The 26,761-nt window shown below is 38.4% G+C and overlaps 1 protein-coding gene across 2 annotated transcripts; it reads left to right on the forward strand.

Annotated features, from left to right (window-relative positions):
• Positions 1–578: 578 nt before the first annotated feature.
• apc2 (APC regulator of WNT signaling pathway 2) lies at positions 579–26,636 on the forward strand. Of its 2 annotated transcripts, XM_057361956.1 has the most exons (16): positions 598–700; positions 3,623–3,696; positions 10,559–10,717; positions 12,632–12,722; positions 12,927–13,191; positions 13,764–13,872; positions 14,116–14,229; positions 14,401–14,496; positions 16,392–16,481; positions 17,153–17,534; positions 17,655–17,753; positions 17,888–18,027; positions 18,357–18,434; positions 18,556–18,672; positions 18,792–19,006; positions 19,093–26,636. In XM_057361956.1, exons 3-16 carry the CDS (start codon positions 10,574–10,576, stop codon positions 24,710–24,712), a joined length of 7,560 nt encoding a protein of 2,519 aa, XP_057217939.1. In that variant the 5' UTR covers positions 598–700; positions 3,623–3,696; positions 10,559–10,573; the 3' UTR covers positions 24,713–26,636. The 2 variants fall into 2 exon arrangements, with proteins under 2 accessions (XP_057217938.1, XP_057217939.1); XM_057361955.1 differs by lacking the exon at positions 3,623–3,696 and having other exon boundaries at positions 579–700.
• Positions 26,637–26,761: the final 125 nt, after the last annotated feature.

The raw sequence follows: 26,761 nt of genomic DNA on the forward strand, positions 1-26,761 counted from the left end.
TAACTCACAAATCTTGTGCTTTTGTTTGTTAAATATTAAATACACTACACACGCAGCGAGGCCATAATCATAAGAACCGTGATTGGTTCCCAAACAACATTAAATGATCAATAAGCATTTCTTTAAATATATGTAGAATAGGCCTAGTCTGTGCAACAGAAAGAGTTCAGTGGATGCTTTTATGGAACCTTACAGCCTGGCAAAAAAAAACATTTTTAGGAACCTTTATTTTTTAGAAATTTATAAGATGTATAACTTGTATAACAACAATAAATAAGGACATTTATTTTAGCAAATACCCCAACCAAACTGGCAGGGCAGTGATCAATAATTAAAATAAGTTAAATGTAATGTGTTATCAGGATAATATTTTTTGTATAGCCTACGTCAGCTCCGTGGTATTTTAAATGTATATACATTTACATCCATTGCAGTAGCGTTGACCAGCAGAGCTTCAGATACATTGACAATCTCAATGGATAGACATTTTTCCTGTTAAACTAAGTGTTCTTGTAAGACAAAGCCAGAGAGAGAGGGAAACACTATGTCTGTATGTGTGTGGGAGAGGGAGAGAGAAAGCATTGCGTTGCGTGACATCAGAGCGCGCGGAGCATCATTGAACGCAAGGCATCGTCCTCGTAGAGAAAGACAGCAGCGACTCCACGCCCAGTAAATACCACCAACGCTGCACGAAAATGAGGTAAGATCCGATCATCTTTAATCTATTAGCCTATATGTGAAATCATGCACGACCTATTATCACCTAACATGCGTGTGTGCTGATGTTTTATGCGTTGAAATGTAACGGACAACATACACTACCGTGAGTCAGATGGTCCTGATGAGAATATTTATGAGGGAGAGATGGCTGCTCGCGCTCACGCATTCCCACCAATGTTATCCTTTAACGAGGCCAACTAAGATGAACCTCTTATGACTGTGACAAATTACTGTTTTTCGGGTTATTTTTTCGTTCTGTTCCGTGTGGGTATTCAAAATACTAGTGCCAAGGTCAAAAATAAAACATCAAAGGCACTTATATTGGAGGATTCTGAGCGTAATGCGATTTGGTGTTAAGAAATCTGAAATACATTTCGTTCTATAGTTTATGATATAAGGTTTAAACTATTTTAAAGAAGCAGATTTTAGGAATGTAATGCCTTTGATGGACAGATAAGCAAGCAATGGGTTTTGTATGCTCTTTTGCGAATGTGCCTCTGTGTTTTGCATGAGCACAAAGAAAATGTGATGATGCTTATTACAGTTGCAGGTGATATTGCAGTCATTGACATTTCAATACGTCATTGATAATCTTTAGTTAAGACAGAAATGGAGGCTCTTCATTACACAATAAAAAAAGTAAAGCCTGGGGCAAAAGGGCCATAAAGCCCAAAGCTTAAAGTTCATCTACTTTGGATCTTTACACAAAATTTCCTTATCTGTGATAAATGAGTTACTGAGATTTCAACTAGCATTAACAGTCCCGTGGACACACATGTTACATTGGTCCCCACAAAGACTGAAAACACAAACCGCTTCTGTAATGTTTTGTATAGAGTGTTATAGATTGTGACAGTTGTTACTTTGTGCTGTTAGTGGATAGTGAATTCTGACTGAATACTCAGACACAAGATGGTGGTGCTCTCTCTCTCTCAAACCAATTATATAAGTCTTGCTTAGGGGTGTGTAGAAAGATTATAATATATGTTTTGTTGATACAAATCTTATCTATAGTCCTAACTTCAGAAGAAACATTTCATGTTTAGAATTTCCATGATTTACTTGTAGGTCAGTTTAATACATTTGTATTGACATTGTTTTAACATTGCAAACTGCAAATATTATACATAAACTGATATAGGCTTTTTCCTGTTCAGGGCAGGGCTGGGTTTGCTAGGGGGTGCGTTTCCCCCCCCAGATGTTATCCCTCCAAAAATATCCAACTGACAATTAAAATAATTAAAAATTAAATACTTATTATTAAATACTTTTGACATATTTGTAATATCTATTGCACAATGATCTGTTAATTTAATCACACAAAAATTTTAAATACTTAAATAATATAAATATCTGCCCAACAAAAATATGTAATTACCCCCCCCCATTGAGCCAGCCTATTCAGCCTGGTTCAAGTGTTAAAACTGTGACTACAGTGAGGGGGAAATATTGGAAGCAATGTTCTTTTCCTTCTATTCTTTACATTTAATCAAAGAGTCTGTTTTGTACTGACGTGTAATATTAGCCTGTTTTCCTCAAAATCATAATATGCATGACATCCCAGTTAAGCTTATTGAAGGTTGAGTCATGTTGTGGTCAGCAAGATAAAAAAAAGTGAGAGATTACATACACTCTTAGAAATAAAGGTGCTTCACACGATGCCATAGAAGAACATTTTTTGTCTAAATGGTTCCATAAAGAACCTTTAACATTCGAAGAACCTTTTTGTTTCACAAAAGGTTCTTTGTGGTGAAAAAGGTTCTTCAGATTACAAGAAGGTAAGAAAGAGATGGTTCTTTAAAGAACCTTTGACTGAATGGTTCTATGTGGAACCAAAAATGGTTCTTCTGTGGCATCGCTGTAAAGAAGCTTTTATTTATTTATAAGTGCTCAAAGACATCTGAGAACTCAGCTCAGGGCTTGAAACTTGTCATGTGGAGATTATAGTTTGTTTCATTCGAACCTGATCCTGAAACAATATTTATCTGTACATGCACATCTGAGACCCTTCAGTCTTATATATTGGAACTGCTGTGTTATATCAAACAAAGGTTATTGGCAAGCATATAATGAAGGTTGCTGCAGCTGTGCTTTACATTTAGCAAACATTAGATGTTGTAAACATTCCATGAGTCATTTTTATTATCGGGCCTATGGTCATCTGAATAATTCAGTGACCTTATTTTATAAACACATTTTGTCAGCTAGTCTTGATTGATGGATCTGCATGAAGACTGCGGTACGTACAAGGGTCATCTGTACGAGAAATTCTGCGCATACCTAGAACCCAGAGACTATTTGCTGCACTTAAAAATCAAAATATCAAATGATGCTGGATCTTTTTGTACTTCTGAGGCCTTATTTTTAATCAGCTTGCTCTAAAATCATTTTTAGTGCATGTGCAAAATGAACATGAACAGTAATCGCAGGTGTAGTTACTATGAACATGTTTCATTAAATTATGTACATTTGGCATCTTTTAAACAACATATATATTAATAACCAAACAAAAATGTTGTTTATTTGTAGTACAATGGCATTCATATATTGTGGTGTGTGGTTAAAATTTCCAAATAAATTGCGACAGTAAAAAAAATGTATCTCCTTTTTATTCTGTTTTTCTTTGCTTTAAAAAAAAACAGCTCACCGGTGGGTTCATAAAATAATCTCAATCAAATCACTCCTAGATTATAAAGCAGGGCACATCATTTAATTAAATGCATTGAAAAAGTCACTCATCCACTATTCCCCACTTGGCTCACGGTTGAATTCTCTGGCAACCATTTTATACAAACGGTTCACAATATACAGTACTACTGTAAAGCTGTTAATGCCGTCTCTTAACCAAACACATGACCTGCTGGCTCAGATCTGGAATTCTCAGGCCTGCTTTCCTTTGCAGGTGCTGTTTCCTTGGTAACCAGACGGTCTAGTAGTGAACGGTTGTTGGGAGATAGATGTGGAGGGGGGAGGAGGGTAGGCTTCCTCCATCTTCTTTGTTCTCAATCCTGCTGCCGTGGCCTGCTTATACAGTGTATCGCAAGAGCTTCCTTCAGACAAGCCTGGTGGAAATATTTATTGATTTCTCAAAAGAAATAAATCAATTGAAGCCTCTAGCTCATGATGGGGTTCAGTAAATCATTTTTACCATTCCTTTGTGCAACCATTTTGTGTTACACAAAGAACCATTTATTCAAAGGTTCTTTAAATAACCATCTCTTTCTTACTTTTTATAATCTGAAGAACCTTTTTTTGCCACAAAGAACCTTTTGTGAAACAGAAAGGTTCTTCAGATGTTAAAGGTTCTTTGTGGAACCAAAAGGTTCTTTTAAGAGTATACTGATTGTCTAAAATTATAATTGAACTTTATTTGGAGTTCTACTTGTACACAATGTACATTTCTTAATATTAGGCCTAAAATGTGTTTTAATGTCACTTTTGATAAGAATTCTATGATTTTTGAATAATATCAATCTTTAAATGCAAGATATTTAAAGTGTATATACTTGCAATAGTTCTACTGTAGCACGATCAAATATACTTAAAGCGATAGTTCGCCCAAAAATTTAAATTCCATTTACATACCCCTCAGTTTGTTCTAAAACTGTATATGTGTTGTTTTGCTAAACAACGGGACAGATATTAGGAAGAATGCTTGTAACCAAACAATTCTGGGGAACTATGGAGTTCCATAGTACAGAACAAAAAATACTATGGTAGTCAATAGTTCCCCAGAACTGTTTAGTTTCCCACATTATTCAAAATATCTTCTTTTGTGTTCAACAGAACCAAGAATTTTATACAGTTTTAGAACAACTTGAAGGTTAGTAAATGATGACAGATTTTTCATTTTTGGGTGCTAGCTCTTTAAGTGTATTGTAATACATGGTATTTCAAATACATTTTAGTATATTTATTTTTTACTTGGGTAGGGATTATGCACTTTATATTATAATTATGTATTATATTGTTTTATATTGTATTTTGCTGTTGTATTTGCTGTTTTGTGTGCATGACTGAAGAGCCTCAGGCTTAAGTTATATCACAAATAAGGAGGACATTAGGGCACAGCACAGTCACAGGCATCTCACACAAAATGTTCAGCGTCTACTGCAGCACATCCAGTAAAAACAATCTGCATAATCCATAATACCAATTATTCTGTCCGAATACATTTTTAATTATTTTTTAACAAATCAATGACTGATATTGACCGAACCATTTATTTCTTACAGTTGTAAGGCTGTGTTTCTTTATTGTTGTGTTGGTCAGAGCTGCCCTGGGCTTAGCTGTGTGAGCTACAGTGTATTAGGTTCTGCTAGGGACAGATTACCCCAAATAACAATTATTTATTATTTACCCTTATGTCATTTCAAACTAGTATGACTTTCTTCTACAAAGCACAAAATAAGATTTTTGAAGAACATTGGTAAGCAGTGACGTTGGCCCTCATTGACTTCCATTGTATGGACACAAAACTACAGAGACATTTCTCAAAATATCTTCTTCATAAACAGGATGTGAAAGACATGAGGGTGAATAAATGATGACAGAATTTTTATTTTTGGGTGAACTGTCCCTTTAAGATGTGCTGTTTTAGGCAGTGTCAGGCTTTGTTAGAGTGTCTAAAGTGAATTTATATCAGTTATTTTACACTTCAATTATTTAACTCCAAAATTGTCTTTATTAAGTCTTTATATACAGTATTTATATAAAATTGTCTTTATATACAGTGTAAACCAGTGCTACCAACGCGCTCTTCTTCATGACTAATGCCCACCAGTTTGTTCCAGTTGTTCTTCTTTACTGTGTCTTTACTGTGTTTGTATTACTTACATTATGAGTCAGAGCATGCATCAGGGGTCAAAGGTTGTCCAACCGTTGTGCATGTAATTGGTCATGTTTGCTAACGATGAATCATTTTTTGAATGTGTCTCGCTGTGATCAGTAGAATTTTCTGCTGCATGAGTCACTAGAGTCTGTATCTAACACTCACTGCGGGGCGATTTCCAAAAATAAGTAGTTGCACTATATTGTGTTCAGCTACGAATCTATTTTCCTTTTAGTGAATCAGGCACTAAAACAAATCAGACAATACATATAAATCAATTGCGAATCTGAGCATGCTAATTCTGAGACATCTGCCCTCTGTGTATATCCGTCCTCTATCTGACAATAAACGACACATCGGAACGGCTCAGTTTGCTATGTGACCCAGGGGAGGTGTGCTGTACCGCTGTAAACCCCAGCGTTAGATCAAACGGTGACATACTGTAAATTGGGTATCACTTCATTTCCAGTCACAGCCTAAGTTCAGATGCTGTGATTTTTAGCACTTTCCCTCCCGAAGCAGAACAGGGATGGGTTGTTACCATGGTAACCATCTAGAACCGCTGCACCGCAATGGCAGCTCTCTGACGCTCTCTCAGTTATTGTCCTCGAGGGACATATCTTTGAACAGCAGCATTCACCGCAGCACATAAAACGCAGCATCAAAACACGAAAAAGGAGGATTGCAGTTTTCTTTCCGGCACCATTAGTGTAATGGTTATTGAAACACCTCCAGGAGCCAATTAAAATCTCTGCATGGCCAACTGGTCATGTATTCGGCCTATTAGATGTGGAACAAAACTAGCCAGATGAAAAAGATAAACCAGCTGCGCTTGAATCCCTGTGGATGGGCACGCTTGCTTCATCATCAAACGTCTCTCTATCCCAAAGATTCTCCCCCCCTTTTATCTTACACATAAAAACAGATATTTTGGTTTCTGTCATGGTGACCTACCCTTGACTTCTAATCTTTTAATACTAAGATAATGATATTTTCTATCTCTTTCACATCTTCCACATAAACCATTTTGCATTTTAGATTTTATTCAGTATGTTTACATCTATTTTTCTTTATGGGGTACAGTTAATTGGTAGATAGGGCCGTTGAAAAACAGAGTTATGACACTCGCATAGACGTCCGTTGGAAGAAATGTCTGCAGAAGTAACTCGTGTCATGGAGTGACCAGTCGTTCCAAACACTGCACTGAAGCCCATTCATTTCAATGCCTCCCAAACGCATTTGCTGTACATTTGGTGAAATAACGGCATGTTTATACATTTTAACAAGTTGGCGGACATATCTTATATTCATAGATCTTATATTTATAGATCTTATATTCATATTACTCCCCAGACAAAACGCTGCTATAAATGTTGTCAATGTCGTATTCAGTGTACAAAATGTGCTAATATATTTAGCAAAGGTTATGCAAATATAGTTGCTGTTGTCTGTCCCGCTAAAATCCATTCAAATAGGTTGACAGCACAGATTTATTTGGAACTATTGAGCGCATCAGGAACCGTGTGACCAGGTCAAAGTGTGTCGCAACTCTGTTTTTCAATGGCTCTGGTTGATACTATTCAGAATAATTTATTTTCTTCTACTGTGTGAACTGACGTGTCCTCATAAACTACAGTAGTCGAAATTTGATCAAAGCACAACAAAGCATATATGCACCTCCACAGGCCATCGCTCTGGCCTCTGTTTTCCCAGAAAATTGGTTTTCTGCCTTGATCTGTATACGTCTGAATTTTAATGGATTGATTCTGGGGTCGTGCAGGATCTTTACATAATCCAGTCTGTCCTCAGATGGACTTCAATGGAGCATAAAGGCGTGTGGTTCTCCAGATAGGTCTGGTTGTGTGCTGGATGTGTTAATGTAGTTTAACACCGGCTGAGACTGGGATCTGTTCAGTCTGGAGAACACAACGGCCTGTTTGTGAGTAAATCTTTATTTGACTAATAGAGGGCTGTTAGAAGAGAATTACAGAGACTTAATTTAGAAAATTAGAGGATTGTCGTGATTGTTGTGAATGCCTTGGGATTTCTTTATCTGTGCTGGTATCTCCATTGAGACAATGATCCAACAGAAGTGTATTTATTTTAATAGATTAAATCTATTAAAAACGGTCACATGGAGTTATGTTTTGTTCGGGTGTGGTTGTTATCGTGTATCAAGCTTTGTGGGTTTTGTTGGCCTGCGTTAGGGTGTGTTAAAACGGATTTGGGTGTTTTAGTTTCTGTAAAGCTGTGTCGGGTGCTTTGAGTACATTAACATGTTCTGGACTATGTGAGGTGTGTTCACCCAAAAATAAAGATTCTGGCATCATTTATTCATCCTCATGTCGTTCAACCCTGCACATGACTCTTTTTTTCTGTGGAACACAAAAGAAGGTATTTTGAGAAATGTCTCAGTGGTTTTGTGTCCATGCAATGGAAGTCAATGGAGGCCTGTTGTTATTTGGTTACCAACATTCTTCAAAATATCTTCTTTTGTGTTCCGCAGATAAAAGAAAGTCATACAGGTTTGGAATTTGAAGAGGGTGAGTAAATGATGACAGAATTTAAATTTTTGGGTGAACTATCCCTTTAAGATGTGTTTGGCTGTGTCTTTGAATCATTCACCTTAGGTGGTATTCTAAGCGGCAGACTGAGGTTTATATCAAGGTACAGGCTATCGCCTTAAACTCCCAGCTTTGTTGAAAGAGAACAGTTCACAGAAACCAATGTAGACATGCTGCTGGCTTGAGGGATATGTGCATGTGTATCATTGGAGAGACGAGGAAAAGCAGGGAGACAGTAGAGGATGGAAACGAGTGAGTGAGCGAGTGGGGGGATATAAAGGTTTGATGTGTTTATGGTTTGGACTGTAATGTGGGGGATGGTCAATAGAGGAGCTGCTGGCACCAGTCACAGAGAATTAACAGCCGTGAATAATGCAAACCTGTCATTTCACACACACACGGAGGCTCTGCTCATACAGACAGATGGCTTGATCCTGGTTTTTGGGACCTGGTCATTCACAAGCTTAAAGATTTGATTTGTGTCTACTTACCAGATATGGCTTTGCAATTATCAGATCAAATAGTCCCTTTAAATGCTGTATATAGCATAGATGGTATATGAGTAATGTTTTATACTGTTAAACATTAAACATGATTTAGTTAAGTATCAATGGATCCGTTGCTCACTTGCCTTTCAGGGTTCAGCTTAGCTTTCTCTTGTTTAGTAACTAATCTGAAAAGCTAAGAAGTGCATTCATGTTCAGCCAAATGTAATGGATGAAACAGTGGTGCAGATTTAGATCAACTGAATTTGGCACATGATGTATTCACCTTTGTGCCATTTGCTGCCATGAAATGTTCCTGAGATGTTATGAGTCTTGTCAACATTCACACCAGTGATGGTTATATGTACTCTGTGGCGTAACTTTGTTTAGAAAAGTGGTGGGGACAAAAACGACAAAAACAATACTTTAATAAATTGTTTCTGTAATAACTCGTTGGGAATATTTATCATATATAGTGGGCTGGGCAGACCGCCCATTGATGCACAAGCAAGTGCCGTGAGCGCAGATGATGCGCTCATTTCATACTGGCCGCATTTCTGGAGTCGGGGGCTCTCTGTCTTCCGCAAATATACTTACGAGTGTGAGCAATGGGAGATGGTGAGAAAGCGGCGCATCCTGTGTTTTCCATGAGTTTTAGATGTTAATGGCCCCTAAGCAATACACACCTTCCGCTTTCTTAATTTCTTCCAAAAAGTGGTGGGGGCGTGTCCCACCTGTCCAAATTACGCCTATGTATGTACTGTATTTATACAGTAGACCTCCAGTGTTTGGGTGTGATGAAATAAACCTTCCTACTGTAGTGCTGCGAGAGCTGAAATTGTTTTTTTTTCTCTATTTTTAATTTGGTCAATATATTCTAGAACAGTGGTTCTCAAACTTTTTCTTTGTAAGGCCCCCTTTGTGTTAAGTGCATCGCTTTGCGGCCCCCCATATAAAGACGTATAATCTTAAATTTAGAATTTTAATTCAACCAAAAACATTCAGTTATACAATGCTGGAACCTCAATTATTTTGTTTGGTGGTGTCATTTTTCTGATGTTTGATTGCATAAAATCTATGATAAATTTCTATATTTCATAAAATGCCACAAAATCTGTGGCCCCCCTGGATCCATCTTGGGGCCCCCCAGGGGGCCACGGCCCCCAGTTTGAGAACCACTGTTCTAGAAGATCCAACTTTAACACCATCTTAAAGGGTTTTACATAATTCATAATAGATGCATTCCAAAACTTTGGATGTCCGAATGTGCTGTTTTTCAGGAAAAGGAAAAAGTACTTTTTAAATGATTAAATACTGTGTTGTCAAAGTTGGGAAGCACTTTTAATACTTTTTATTGTTTAAATACAGTGACAATCATGAAGGGTGACTAATAATAATGATTCATGGCAAAAACAAAATCACGAAATATGGAGATAAAAGGTTTCAGAAGGGCAGCAGCAATATGTTTGTCTACTAAGGTGGTTATAGATTAACAAATAAAAATTCACGGCGTTATGCAATTTTTTTAATCAATACAGACATGAAAATGATGTAGAAATACTTAACACATGTTTACTGTAAAATGTACTAAAAATAAAAAAACCTATGAGATTCAGCATAGGCATAAGCATTCATAAATGGGTCCCACTCCCACATATTGTATGTTGGTAAATTTTTCTGTGATTTGCTGGTATTTTATAAATATTTGTGACCTACAGTTGTGTGTGTCTAAGGGTGAAAACATTTCTACAAGCACCGAATAAACAGATGTCATGTTTCAAAACCCAGCATGACCACTTTAAGCTGTTTTTTCCAGCAGGGGTCTTTTGGGCACTCGTGGGGTGTTGTGATTTACTGTGATCTGTTGACTGTATAGTGTCGTGTACACACCACCCCTCTAAATGGAATTCCTGCAGACATTAAACTGAACTCTGACCCCTGCTCTCTGACCTTCTCAGGGATCCCATCGTGTGATGATGTCGTACCCGACGGCCTCCTATGACCAGCTGGTGCGTCAGGTGGAGGATCTCCGTCAGGAGAACTCTCACCTGCGACGTGAGCTTCAGGACAACTCACATCACCTGTCCAAGCTGGAGAATGAAACCTCAGACATGAAGGTGAGTGAAGCTTAGATGACTATATGATTATTAAACTGAAAATAAGAGGTTTGCTTTTAGTTGAACTTTACATACTGTACTTAATTTAATCACTGAGAAATTGAATCTGTTCAGTGTTTGTTAATGTTTTAGTCAGTTTTGCTCACATATATGATGTACAGTATATACTGTAAATACTGCCAGGCGTGTTGAGCAGTGTGCTGCGTAATCTTGCCTTAGTCATGACCCACTTTCTACAAAATGTCGGGGGACGAGACTCTAATGGTAAATGTCCAGCATCCCTGAGTTGAATGATGCCTGAGTGCATTTTAAATTCACTGTTGCTCATTCCAGTCTTTGTTATTGCTTAAAGCTGAACAGAAGGTTAATGGAGGTTATTTTATCATTATTGACCCTGAGTCTTAAGTTGCAGATGTTTGATGTCATATGAGCTTGATATTGCTTCAGTTTTTGAGTTCCAGTAAAGTGGGTGTGTCCAATTCCTATCATATTCTGCATTATAATAGGGCTGTCAGTTTAACATATTACTTTATTGTGATTAAGTATTGGGAAATGACAAAAAAACATGACATGCAACATAATGTACTGAATATAATGTAACTTGATATAATTTACATTTACATTTATGCATTTGGCAGACGCTTTTATCCAAAGCGAATTACATTGCATTATACTATACATTGTATCTGAGTATGTGCAATTTGTGTAATTGAAATGTTTTTGTAAATGTTTTTGTGTTTATTAGTAAGCTTTTTAATTAATACATTTGGTTAATTGTAATTTAATCAATTTGATGCATGAATTGGCATATGTAGTTTTATTTAATGAATAGATTTATTTAAATCAATGGACTGCCATAAAGACAGAGGTGAACAGTACTAAAGTATTTTTTATCTTTTTTTCACATTAAATTGTTATCATTGTCTTTCACTTCACTACTTTTCATAAATGCATGTCATTTTTACCTTGAATACTTAAGTACATTAAAATCTAGTACTTTTTTACTTTTACAAGTGTTTTACTAAAAAAAAAAATGCAGGAAGTACTGGATTTACAATGTACTTAAGAACTAAAGATAAAAAATGTATATGAAATTTAGTGGAGTAAAAAGTACTATATTATGCTTTGGAATGTAGTGAAGTAAAATCCAAAAGTAAAGACATTTTCCAAAGTGAAAACATTCTGATACAGTACAGATAAATGCGTAGAATAAATCACTTCACACCACACCACAGCTTCACCACGATAATACTCAATTAAATCACAAACAAATTCTACATACAGTATCCATTGAATACAAGGTAAAAACTCACATCGCACAGAACTGCACTATAATTCAATCAATCGGTTTTGCTGGTAATGGGGTGCAGATTCATGCCTGTTTTGTCAATATGACTATGCTTGGAGACATTAATCCTGTGGGGAGTGAAACCTCTGAAGAGCTCATTAAGAATCAACTGCTTTGTTTTTGCTTGTTTGAGTTTGTCCTAAATTGACATTTGAAACACACAGTAATGCATGTTTATCTATAGTGTATAAAAATAGGACTTCTAAAATAAAAACTCATGTTTTTCCCATTGTACAAGGTGATCCAGCTGTTTTATGCAGCTGTAATGCCTTAAAACTATTTTAAAACAAAAGCATCAAAAACTGATTCCAGACCAGCAATGATATCCCATGATTTCACTGTGGCCCACATGTCCAGATGCTCTGTGTAATCCTCACTAAAGCCTGAAAATCACTGACTGCATCAGAGCAGATGAAAGCATTATAAAGATGAGGTCATCTGGTTTTCATGTTATACCTCCATATGAGAGAGAAGATGCTGTTCTGCTCTTCTCTTGGTTATTTTGTGCTAAAATGGACTCCAGGCAAGCGCTGACGGCCGCCTATCTGTGTTTTTGTTTGTTGTAGGAGGTTCTGAGGCAGCTGCAGACTAAACTGGAGCAGGAGGCAGGAACTCTCGCCTCATCGGGCAGAAGTGATGTGCTGGACCAGCTCAAAGGTACCCACTTCTTCACGCAGTCAGAACTATTTATTTTGCATTTATTAATATCTAAAATCCTAATTCTTTTAATGTTATTTACTGATGCATTTGTTAAATGAATGAGGTAATATTCTTGATTTATTTAAAAAGTGGCATGCTCATGTCAAAAGTGTCTGTATAAATATCAGTATTGTTATTTACTGTACCTGTTTGTTCCTTTAGAGCTGCATATGGACTTGACCAACTACTATGAACTCAAGTACCAGCCTCACAACCTGCGTGCGTTTCCAGAGATGATGGCGGGTCAGGTAGGGGAAGGGGAGGAGAGACTCAGCATCGGCAGATCCTGGAGCCCCATCTGTCCATCGTCCCGCCAGTCCTCATCTGCATCTGGAGAGGGTACGGCCATACACCCCACGCACCCTCATCAGGGACCTGGAGAAGGCCGTGTCACTGTCCAGCATTTGGAGGAACTGTGTAAAGAGAGGTGAGATAAACACTGTTTCTTTAGTTAAGTGTTATTGTTTCCTTAAAGAATCTGTGACTTGGCTTGATGAGCAGTTTTATCTTCAGTATTTCCTGTATTAAAGGAACAGTTCATCCAAAAATGAAAAATCTGTCATCATTTACTCACCCTCAGGTTGTTTCAAACATGTATACAGTTCTTTGTTCCAAATGAACACAAAGATATTTGGAAGAATGCTAGCAATTTTCAGTTCTGGGACATCATCCACTACCATAGTAGGAAAAAAATATTGCACTTTTTTGTTCTGGTCAACACAAAATAAGATATTTTGGAGAATTTCACATGGAGAATTGAAGAGTTCTCGGGCACCTTTGACTACCATTGTAATTTTTTCCCACTATGGTAGTCAACGATGTCCCGAAACTGAAAATTATTAACATTCTTCCAAATATCTTTCTTTGTGTTCATCGGAACAAAGTCATTTATACAGGTATGAAATTACATGAGCGTGAGTAAATGATGACAGAATTTTCATTTTTGGATGAACTATCCCTTTAATTGAGTATTAAGGAGTCTGTCTATTTGTGTTGTAGGTCTATGTTGCTGAGTGAAACAGAAAAAGAAGAGAATGAGCAGCGGTGGTATTACTCACAGCTCCAGAGTTTGTCTCAGAAACTGGCTGATCTGCCCCGGCTTGATACGGTAAAGCATTTTTTACTGAATTAGTTCATCTGATGGGACTGAGCTGATGCCATCATGATCAATGGCTGTCAAAAATTAAAAGTTGTCATCACGACATGAATTATTCCTTTAACTGCAACTTAACCACTACCATATGTTTCTCTGGGGCTTTGTGACTTATGACATCTCAAGAGGTTTAGATTTGCTTAAAATGTTAAAAGAATGATAACGCATGCAGTAAAAACATTTTTCTGTTCATCACAGTTTTCCATGCAGGTAGATTTTATTCGTCAGCAGCTGGAGTTTGAAGCCCAGCAACTGCGCTCTGTTATGGAGGAACGTTTCGGCACCAGCGATGAGATGGTTCAGAGAACACAAGTAAGAGCAGATTACAGATTTAGCATTACATTTTCATCAACAAAGAACTAGCTATAAATCCATCTTAAGTGTCACGTGTTTGTCATCAGCACATCACGCGGAAACCAAACTTCATGGCTTATTGTGTCTCAATAATCGGTCAATAATAACTACATGTGCATCTGCATTTAGATCCGTGTTGCTCGGTTGGAGCAGCTGGAGAAAGAGTTGCAGGAGGTCCAAAGCTCACGAGGTCCACAGGAGAAGAGCGCTATAACAGAGACTCAGGTGAGTCAACTCCATCTGCCATTTTATCATTTACATTCATTATTTTTTAAATAAATAACTAGTGAATTAGTTCGCTTATTTTTGCGCTCAATAACATTTTTTTAAATATATTATTATTAATATATATATTATTTTTATCGTATTTAATTATATATATATATATACTGTACATAGTTAATACATTTTAAAACTGTTTTTCAAAAACATGTATAGCTCCCCCATTTCATCATTTACATTTAATTATTTCTATAAATAATCAACTTGTAAAGTAGTATTTTTGTCATAAATATTGTACATACAGTAAATACATTTTCCTTCAAATATATTTATTATATTAAATCATTACATTTTTAAAATGTGTTCTTCAAAAGAAAAATAAGTTTTAAACTTTTTTTAATCCTCTTGACAATTTATCAGTTTGTTTATTATAATCTGTCTATATATTAAAATATCTTAAAATTCAAAAACATGCTAAAATTTAATAGTAAGTAGTCAATAATAACATCAAATAAGCCTTCAAATTTTCTTAGAAATAAAAAGATATATATAATATATATATATAAATTAAAATAAATTATTAATGCAACAAAATAATAGTTATTGTAATTTACAGTCCCACATATTATGAGAGAAGAAATGCCCCTTTGATTTATTATTTACTTTTTCTCAGTTAATTGGTTATACTGTATCAATATGCTACAGACAAGATTTTTGTAAGATATCCTATTCCTCAATATGGTAAAATGATACAGAGAGCAATATATAGATGCTGTAAACTCTTACCAAAGGTTTGACTGTTGTTGTTGACTGACCCGTGAAGAAGGTCTTACAGTCGTCTAGGCTTTTCTTTGCACAGCTGTACCTCTCGGTCTCACCTGGCACTGTCTTAAAGCACAGACTGGCACGGAATGTTGCTATGCAGAAAACAGGGGACATGCCCACTGCTCACCCTCTCCTATTGGGTGCTCAGTATCTGGGATGCTTGGCAAATGTGGGGCTGTCATTTCAAAGTAAAGCTCTAAAGGGATTCCCAGTGCAGTACAGTTCATCTGTGTGCTCAAACACATCACCAGACTGACAGTAAACTCCTGAGACACATTGCCTACTGTTTAAAAAAAACAAGACGCAAGATTTGATTTGTATGCGTTATTAGATAATTATGGGACATACTGTACATACTATTTAGTGTATTTTAGGCTCTAAACTATTTTAGATCTTATAGTCTGCTTCTTAGGTACCCCCACAGCTCAAGTATCTATTTATTAACAACACATGCTTATATATGTGTTCGTCATATTATACTGGATAACATGTATTATTATTATTGTCCATTCATTATTAAAATGAATTATTGTGAATTATGTACAGCAGACTTACCAATAAGCTTTTCTCTCCTTTTAATACTGTGAGACACTTGAATGTCATTTACAAGTTGTCGCAGTTTTGGGGGCAACTGTACCTGATTGTAATGCAAATATGAGAAAAATTCACGCAATAATTTCAGATTCTTCACTTTATTTCATTGATTTTGTAAGTCATGATTTCTGTTTGATAGTTTAAACTAAGGAAGAGTAAATCTTTCCCAGCACTCTATTGGATGACTGCTCCATAGATCAGCAGCATGTGGATAGCTGGTGCCAGGAGTTACCATAGTGACGGGCTTGAGCATGAAAGAATGAATCAAGTGCTTTGGCAATGGTGCTGATTCACTCCCCACATGCAGATGGTGCTTACATGCTCTACCCAGATTTCCATCTTAAAAATATGGCAAATGATCTATGCACTCTTGCAATGTAGTTTAGATTTATCGAGAAATAATCACAGATCAGAACTGACACACAAACCTAATTTTATTAGTAGCACGAATGAACAAATCATGTTTTCTCTCTCCACAGAGCACAGAGTGCTTCTCAAAAGCTTCTGCTCCTGACATGGATACTGGAAATGCTGGTACTTCGGAGGCCCCTGGAGAAGCAGGGAGCAAAGTAAGACCATTATCCAAATTTCCTTGAGATGAAATCCGTTTTCACTTTCAAACATGGCAGCAAGCTGTAAATTCAATCTGTGCTGTAAATAATGCATAAGATATACAGTAAATGTATTGATAGAAATTACTTTAAATGGTTTCATTTTTTATGCAAAATGAAAGGGATTGTTCACTCAAAAATGAAACGTATGTCATCATTTACTCTCCCTCAAGTTGCTTTAAACCTGTAACACAAGAGAAGATGTTTGGAGGAATGTTTGTAAACAAACAGTTCTGGGGCACTATTGACTCCTATAGTAGGAAACAAAACTACTGTAGTAGTCAATGGTGACCCAGAACTGTTTCACACATTTTTTTAAATATTTGCTTTTGTGTGTAATAAAATTAATAAATGTATACAGATCTGAAACTTGAGGGTGAGTATATGACAAAAATTTCCTTTTTGGGTGAACTTTGCCTTTAATACCTACAGGGACATTACCCTTCATTTTAAACACTGTTTCTGTTTAATCTGTATAATTTTCGCCCTTAACTCTGGTTTGTCTCTGACCACTCTATGCAGTTTTCAAATAATTTGTTGTAAACACAAGAATAACTTAAAATACCCGTGCATGTTGTTTGTAAAGTATACAGTTAATATACCATAGTAATATTGTGTTTGTACTGTAGGTAGAGATGGTGTTTTGGCTGTTGTCTATGCTGGCCTCCAGAGATCGAGAGGAGATGTCCCGCACACTGCTGGCGATGTCAAGCTCACAGGAGAGCTGCATCGCCATGCGCAAGTCTGGCTGCGTCCCACTGCTTGTGCAAATACTACACGAGGGGGGCACCGGCGAGGTGGCTGGAACCGGGGGATACAGTCGAGAAGCCCGTTCTAGAGCTAGTGCTGCCCTGCACAACATTGTGTACTCACAGCCAGATGAAGGTCAGGCTCGCCGTGAGATGAGGGTCCTGCACATACTGGAGCAGATCCGATCACACTGCGAGAATGGATGGGACTGGATTGAGAATCATTTGGGAACCCCCTCACCTGGTGGTATCAAGACCACAGGTGAGTCCTGGCGAAGTCAATAATATCCTGGGTTTTTAAAAATAAATGTACTGAATTTTAATTTTACTCTACACATTAACATAATGACAGTATGTGATATTTTCTTTGATCACATCACAGAAATCCCTGAGCCAGTGGATCCTCAGATTTGCCAAGCCTTGTGTGCAATAATGAAGTTATCTTTTGAGGAGGAATACCGCAGGGCAATGAATGAACTAGGTACGGGAAGGAAGTATAGTTTCTGTAATTACACTAGAGAGCAATGCTGTGTGCTGCAGTTGTAAATAAACATTTTCACAGTGAAGTAATACTCAACGGGTTGCATTGAAAATGCTTGTTTGTGCATCTTTCAGGGGGCCTGCAAGCCATTGCAGAACTAATGCAGCTGGACCAGGAATTATATGGTATGCAGAATGAACCAATCAATATGGCCCTGCGGCGGTACGCTGGAATGGCACTAACTAACCTTACGTATGGTGACGTTGTAAATAAGGTACATTTCAAAACACAACATTCAAAAATTTCAATCAAATTTGGACTTCTTTTTAGATAAACATAAGCGTTCAGACTTCAGTCTCTTAATATTACCACACTTGTGTTTACTAGACAGAAATAGTTTCACCAGTCATGAAACTATTTTGCATTATTTTCTTTATATTTTTAGTTTTTTTTTATATTAGTTTGTTTTATAGTTTCGATTGTATTGCACTATTATAGGCTATGCAATAACATGCAAATGTATATCCAAGACATAGAGGATTTTTTAAAGCTTAAGTATTTGTGTTCTTGTTATATTTATAACATTGGCTTTTTTCTTTTCAGGCTACACTTTGCTCAAAGAAAACCTGCCTTCAAGCCATAGTTGCACAACTTGCATCTGACAATGAGGAGTTGCAGCAGGTATAAAAACAAATTTTAGAACAATAAGGCATTTAATCGTTTCTTTATTATCTCATAGTCCAGAAGTTTCAGCGAGTATTCGTTGCTTTGCCCCCCGAACATCTCTGTGATTTGATTTTAGGTGGTATCAAGTATCTTGAGAAACTTGTCTTGGCGTGCTGATATCAACAGCAAGAGAGCTCTACGGGACGTCGGCAGTGTTTCAGGACTTATGACCTGTGCACTGCAGGCTACAAAGGTACCAGGATTTCTATAATATTACGAATTGTTTTAACTCAGTAGTTATTTTATAAGTAAATTTGTGACAGTTACCTTTCATTACATTTAACAAGTAATTCTTCGTGTTCTTCGCTACAGGAATCCACCTTAAAGAGTGTCCTGAGTGCATTGTGGAATCTGTCCGCACACAGCACAGAGAATAAAGTGGCAATCTGCTCTGTTGATGGTGCTCTTGGCTTTTTGGTTAGCACGTTGACTTATCGATGTCAAACCAACTCACTGGCCATTATTGAGAGCGGTGGAGGCATCTTGCGTAACGTGTCCAGCCTTATTGCTACCCGAGATGATTACAGGTCTCACGCGCATTTACATTTGCATTTACATCAAAAGCAGAGTGATCCTTCATAGTACTAATCACATCACACCATTTCATCCTCAGGCAAATCCTCAGGGATTATAACTGTCTTCAGACTCTGCTACAGCACTTGCGATCCCATAGCCTTACCATTGTAAGCAATGCATGTGGAACCCTCTGGAACCTATCAGCACGAAATCCAAAAGACCAGGAATTACTGTGGGACCTTGGAGCTGTGAGCATGCTGCGCAATCTCATCCACTCAAAGCACAAAATGATAGCCATGGGAAGTGCTGCAGCTCTGCGGAACCTCCTCACAAATCGTCCCTTCAAATATAAGGATACTGCTGTTATATCCCCAGGATCCTGTATGCCGTCTCTCTACATGAGAAAGCAGAAAGCACTGGAGGCAGAGTTAGATGCTAAACACCTGGCAGAGACATTCGATTCAATAGAGAAGCAAAATTTCAAACATCAGAGTATAAACAAACCACTGCGGCACATTGAGAGCCTTGCAAAGGATTATGCTTCAGATTCTGGTTGTTTTGATGACGATGAGGCACCTAATGTGTCCAGCAGCCTGGACACGGGGACCTTCTCCATGCTTTCAATGTTCTTGAACAATTCTAACTTCCTTCAGGCTCAGCCTCGAAAGCGAGAGGGGGAGCCTGAACAAGACATTGAGCCCCTTCAAACTGACAATAAAAGGTCACAATCACCTGATGATGAAGTGACGGTTGCAGCTGAGAAATTAGCCAAGAAGATCACCAACACTGTGGCTAAAATTGACAAGCTGGTAGAAGATATTACCATGCATACATCTTCAGAAGACAGTTTCAGTCTTAGTTCAGAAGATCATTTTTTGGATTGGAATTATGGGCCGGATGAACTTCATGAGGCAAGAGCCATTTCGTGCTCCCCTTGCCATTTCTCTGATACCACTGCTTTTTCACCTAAGGAGCGTCTTAGCAGAGCACAGGCCTTCTTGCGTCTCAAAATGGCAAACTCAAGTTTATCCAATGACAGCCTTAACAGTGGTAGCATCAGTGATGGCTATTGTGGCAGTCAGGACCAGACTCATACACCTGAGAGGGCGACCGAACAACGACGTCCAAATAAACTTGACCTGAAGGTGGCTCACGAGGAACCAATGAACAGTGGCATGAATCATTTGTCAAGAATCATTTGTCAAAATGAGATCCCTGAGAGAGATTTTGAGACTAACAAAGATGCCGCTTTGCCTGAATTAGCTTCCACAGATACAGAAAAGAGCCAAGAACCTATAGCAACACCAGCAACCGTATCAACCAAGTTGTCCTTTGATACCAGTATACCAACTGTCAAGCTCTCTCCCTCCTACCAACATGTTCCACTGATCCAGAGTGTTGCTAAGTTTGCTGTTGCACAGACTTCAATTAATGTACAGGCAGCACAAGCAATGCGCAGGCAAGCTTGGGTTCCAACAGTGATGACTGGTGGAAGTATTAGCAAATTGTCCCCAATATGTTCTGCAAGAAGCCCCACAATAGGACAGCTGGAGACACCTCAGAAGTATTCTGTAGAAAACACTCCAATTTGCTTCTCACGCTGTAGCTCTCTGTCATCTTTGTCTTCTGGGGATGGAGCCCTTGATGGGCAGAGTCATACTGACAACGAGCTAGAGAGTGACTCCTCTCTAGAAATCATAGAGGTGGAAGATGTGAATGATGAAAGAAAAGACGAAGAGGATGAGACACTTGATGACTTGAGTGACAGCCAGTTGTTAGTTACTGATCAGAAAACATGTCCAACCAATAACAGCAGCTCTGATCCTGTTGAGATCACTTGTACAATTAACAATGAAAAGAGGTTCTATAGAGGAGTATCTCCGATAATTCTTGAGGACAGGACACCATCCAGCTCTTCAGAAAACTACATTCATGATACGCCACTTGTAATGAGCCGATGTAGTTCTGTGAGCTCACTTGGCAGCTTTGAATCCCCCTCAATAGCCAGTTCTATTCAGAGTGATCCGTGCAGTGAAATGATTAGTGGTACTGTTAGCCCCAGTGACCTACCAGACAGCCCTGGTCAAACAATGCCACCAAGTCGCAGCAAAACTCCATGTTGCACAGAATCAGTTGGGCCAGAGACACAGACTCTAGGTGTAGGAAGCCAATGGGAAAACAGCTTACGCAAGTTTATGGAAATCGCTGACTTTAAGGAAAGGTTTAACCTACCACCAGATTTGGACACAATGATTTATTTCACTGTGGAAAAACCAATTGAGAATTTCTCATGTGCCTCAAGTCTAAGTGCTCTACCTCTGCATGAGCACTACGTCCAGAAAGACGTGGAGCTCAAGCTTACTCCTTTGCTAAACCAACAAGACAATGATCCAGAGGATTCTGGGAAGGAGGAGGATATGGATGACCAAGACCAATACAGTGAAGGCAACTCAGACGATGACATTGAAATCCTCAAAGAGTGCATCAATTCTGCCATGCCTTCCAGGTTTAAGAAGGTAAGACCTACTATGATGCCCACCTTGTCAAACCAAGTTCTCAACATGCAGGGTCGAAAATCTGTGCCACTACCGGTGTATATGGTGCTGCAGAATAGAAACAGCCAAATGTGTCCTGGACAAAAATTCGGAATGTATGCAAACGAAATCTATCATGATGATTCCTCCTACACTGATTCTGCTGAAGGAACCCAAATCAATTTCTCAAGCACCACTTCATTAAGTGACGAAACCCTACAATATCCAGTCAGAACTAAAGGAATAAAGGACTGGAGGTCAAGAAGCAAAGAGACACAGGAGCTTGTTGATATAGAAACCAAAAGAATCGAAGAGCTACGCATGTTCTCTCGCTTTCACAAACCAACTAAATTAGCATGTCAGTCTCAAATAAAGCCAAACCAACTTAACAAAACAATCAGACACATGGTTCCCACTCAAAGATTACTTACACAAAGTAAAGAGATGGCAGCAAAACTGACCCAACAAAGAATTCAAAGTCAATCTCCAGTTCGACAAGGGCAAGGGCAAAATCTGTCACAAAGCATGCCACAGTTAGATATTCCCTTAAGGAAACAAGGCACTGATGTGTACCAAAATAAGAAATCCTGCTCTCTGAGTCATGCCCAGGAAAACACTTTAGCCTTTCAGTCAAGGCATCACCCAGCATCTTCAGAAATGGCCATTTACAACAATAAAATGGATAGACAGAACGGACTGATGAATAGAACTGGACGAAAACTACAGCGTGAATCAGGCCGGACTAACATGATACACAATGCAAATATACAAGATCAAGCCAACAGTTACCAGTCCCGCCAAAAAGGTTTTCAGAGGATTAAGCAAAATCTGGTTTTAGAAGACGCACCCCCATGTTACTCTTTAAGTTCCTCTCTAAGCTCTTTGAGTGATGCAGACTTTGAGGAACATCATGAAAATGTGCAGCATACATGGGTGAGGAATAGAAATAATACAACATGCAAACCTGGTCAGTACCCTTTGAAATGTCAGCAAAACAAGTATGAAGAGAACAGTTCACCAAGCTCAGTCAGCATGGACTCAGAGGATGATCTTTTGGTCAAATGCATAACATCTGCAATGCCTCAGCATAAGAAAAGACAAGCTGCCAGAAAAAAGAAGGCTGAGAAAAAGCACAAACAGAAAACTGCCTCTCAGAAGGCCACAGAGCAAGTGTGCCCAGAAGATGACTTTGACAGTGATGATATGGTATCAGACAAAGACTCTGACCTTAACAGTGTTGAATGGAGAGCAATTCAAGAAGGAGCAAATACCATCATTACAAAGTTGCAAGCTTCGAAGTCCCAGGAACCATCATCAGAGTCTGAATCAGTTATGTCTTTTATCTCTGCTTCGAGCTTTACTCCTAAAGAGAAGAAGGTTTTTAAAGATGATAAAAAGGCTAACAAGCCACTTGATTTTGCCCCTAGGAAACCTGTTCCAAACTTACCCATGGTCTTCAGGGGTAGAACAGTGATATACACACCTAAGAAGGAGATGACCCTCTCTCAAAGACCAGCACCAACACCCAAAAAAGTTACACCGAAATCAGACGCCCCCAAAAATCCAAATCTAGCTCAACACAGATCAAGAAGCCTTCACAGACTGGGCCATCCACTTGACTCGACACAGTTGTCATTGCCCAAGAGAAGTTCAACACCTCCTGCCAGGATACCAAAGAGTTCATCATCTGGATCATCTCAGAGTTCAACTCCTTCCAGGTGTCCTCAGAAAAAAGGAACTTCTCCAACACAACCAATTAAACAACATCAAGAAAAAGTGGCATCTGCGCCATGCAGTCCACCGGAGAAAAGGGTAAGCATTCCAAACACCAATCAAGCTAGATCTCCCGTAGACAAGAAAACTCAGAAATCCCCTGTCAGAATACCATTCATGCAGAATCCAGCAAAGCAAACAAGAAACATTTCACCTTTAGTAACCAACCAGCCCTCTGGCATCAGCAGACAAAACACCCAGATGTCAGGGAAAAGAATCTTACCAGCACACCGAATGGATCTGGTTTGCATGGCATCTAGTCATTCAAGCAGTGGAGAATCAGACCGGAATAGCTATCTCAGACAACTGACGTTCATCAAGGAATCGTCAAAAGTCTCAAGACACGATGCTTCTTGTTCACGCTCTGTTCCTACATCGCAGCATGCCTCACCTCGAAGAGCAGGTCCAGGGGCTCCAGCGGTCTTCCTATGCTCCTCTCGTTGTCAAGAGCTGAAGGAAGAAGTTCAGGGTCCAAGAAGAATGCTTGTGACTCAAGGACAAAGACCAATACAGGAACAAGGGGTTTTCAGACAAGGCACGGCTCTGTCAAGAGCCACCTCCATTGACAGAAATGTCACTGTGAAACGTCCAGCTAGACGAACAAGCTCAGAAAGTCCTTGCAGGGCACAGCAAAGGAATACACCTGGGACAAAGCAAAGAGAGAAGAGGGATGATACCTTCAAGAGATACTCTTCTTCACCCAGTATAAATATCTTAAGTCGAGTCACCAGTTGCTCTTCTCTACGTTCCTCATCTTCTGACTCAAGTGGACGAGCTAAGAGTGAAAGGAACATAAGTCAGAAGCAGCAAAGAGTTGGACTGCGAAACACAGATAGAGCTGCATCACGAAGTACTGACAAAGTGACCTGGAGAAGGATTCGGGATGAGGATGTTCCACAGATATTAAAGAGCACTCTACCGTCCACTGCATTGCCTCTGTTGCCTTCACCTGAGGGTACCAAACAGATGCCACCACCCCTACCAAGAAAACTTCCAACTATTACTCTGGCATCACGGAAAACAAGCGACGCAATTGTTCAAACAGAGGACTTCTCAGCCAACAAAACAAACTCAAGTACCTCCCCCACAATTGAAAATGGCCTTGGCATTACGGAGGTCACAACGATGGCCATCCCCAGAAAAATAAGCACTGCCTTTGGGAATAACCTACAAGATGTGGATTCAGATGGATCCCTCAAGAACTACAGCACAGCATCAACATCTACCTTTCAGTCAGTGGAAAGTACCCATAGTGGTGGGGTTGGCCATTTCCGTCAGAGCTCTCCTAGTAAAGCTGTCAGGGTTACTCCCTTCAACTACATCCCGAGTCCCATGGTCTCCTGCTCTCCACAGACACAAGGTCAAGCACCACCAATGCCTGTGAAGTCAAGTGAGAAACATGAAGCGTAAAACCTGACATGTCCACATTTCCGGGCTTGTATGTATAAGGCCACTGCTGGGTAAAGACAATGGTGGTAATGGACGTTATTCTCTTTACCTCAGTTCTGTGCTTGCCAATGTAGTAGAAGTTTTACCTATTTGAGAAAACACTCACAGTTACCCATGAACTATTGAAAGACACTAGAACACGGACCTAATCACACCACAGGCAATGTACAATTTTTGATATTTTTGTACAGCTGTATTATCCATTGCTTATGCCGTTTGGATGATTCATCACACAGACTGTCATGAAGTTTTCTGTTGGCGCCCCACATTCAAGACAATATGCAAGACATTCTCTGAAAAACAGTTACGACAGATGACCATGTGCCACCTTCAAACCGGAAAAGACTGTTGTACTCTCACAAGAGAACCATGTATGCACATGCCTTTTTGCCACACTGACAGGTTATAACAGCCTATTGCCTTCACTTATTATTAATGCAGGTAAATATAGTTATAGTAGGTCAAATCTGCACAAAATGTCTATGTAATCGTTCTGGTTATTTAGTAAAACTGTTGTAAATATTTACCAATTTAAAACTGTAGGCTAATGCTTCCCAGACGGCAAAATATAATCCTGTCATTGCTAAAAATAGCATGCTAAATACTCACCCACTGTACACGTGTGATGTGAATTTGACAGTTTTTTGTTGAAAATGCCAGTATGAAGACAACCACGCACCTTTTTCCCACACATTCGCATTTTTCAATTTAAAATCATTGTAATTGTTGAGTGTTCAGCAAATGTATGTAAACAATTAAGTGGTTGTACATATTTCTGCTTACCGAATGCTTTCATAATATTATGACTGTGTAAACTCATTTTATGATTTAAGTATTTCAAAGTGAGTAGTAGCTTCGTGGATTGAGACAAAGACTTGGAATTTAAGATGGACTGAATTTTACCTGTAGAATGTTCAAAATGGCTTCCGTTCAACCAAAGCCCATTGCCAAACCCACCAGCTACACAAACAAATATTGTAGGTTTGATTATAGCTCAACCCTTAAATGTTTGACTTATTTGGTGAGGTGCAGTATTTACATTGATTTTGTTTAATCTGTAATATAGCATCTTAATCTGAAGTTTCTTTAGATGCATTCAGTAATGTCACTGGTCCAGCATCTATCTTTGGAAATTCTGAGAATGATAAACAGAGCTACATTTCATATGTGATGTGCTTGACAATAACAATACTGTTGTTCACTGATTAAAGACATCTAGTAACACAATTTAGAAACTGGGTTTGGCCCAATTACAGAGGTTCATGTAATGCTTTCATTTTACAGTGTTGGTAGGGGTAAATATGACGCAATGACAATTTGTCCTTAAATCAAACAATTACAGTTCTGTATCTGGAGCATAAATATTGATGTAATTGATAACCCTAATGTTACCTTTAAGAAATAAATGGTACAGTTCACCCAAAAATGACAATTCTTATAATTTACTAGCCCTCTTTCCATCCCTTGAGTTCCTTTCTTCAGTTCAAAACTTTATATTAAAATGTTATTTTATCAAATGGTAAAGCTCCAAAAAGCACACACAACCATTATAAAAGTAATACAGAAGGTTCTAGCATGTCAGTAAATGTCTTTTGAAGTTAATATGTTTGTGCGAGAACAAACAAACAACCTAAATCCAAACATGGCAGCTTTCAAATATGGTAATTTCAAATCTCATTGGTTCTTGTGTGTCTCATGAGTAGCTGTTGTACGATATTTGAAATTCTTAAGTAAATTAAGAATCTTAATTTTTGGGTGAACTGTTTCTTTACTTTTCAAAGCCTGATTTGGGTTCAAAGTGTTGTCTCAAAGAATATGGTGTAAACTAACAATAAAACAGTGGCCAAGGGGATAGAGGAGTCTTTGAATAAACATTCTCATTAAGTCTGTGTCTGGATTTCAATTTACTGAGTGAAACGGTTTAAAGGATGTAAAATATTGAGCTCATGTGACATTATGACAAAGTACTGCTCTTACCCCCGATGCAGATGAAATAGAGGCTGTTAAAGA

Source organism: Triplophysa rosa, linkage group LG20, assembly GCF_024868665.1.
Source record: "Triplophysa rosa linkage group LG20, Trosa_1v2, whole genome shotgun sequence".
NCBI classification, from domain to species: Eukaryota; Metazoa; Chordata; class Actinopteri; order Cypriniformes; family Nemacheilidae; genus Triplophysa; species Triplophysa rosa.

Excerpts from the sequence above, each read along its gene's own strand:
- apc2 (XM_057361955.1), top strand. The coding sequence starts at position 10,574 with ATGATGTCGTACCCGACGGCCTCCTATGACCAGCTGGTGCGTCAGGTG. Across the intron at positions 13,192-13,763 it reads GAGGAACTGTGTAAAGAGAG|GTCTATGTTGCTGAGTGAAA; the intron begins GTGAGATAAACA and ends TTTGTGTTGTAG. Across the intron at positions 16,482-17,152 it reads CTGGAGAAGCAGGGAGCAAA|GTAGAGATGGTGTTTTGGCT; the intron begins GTAAGACCATTA and ends TTTGTACTGTAG.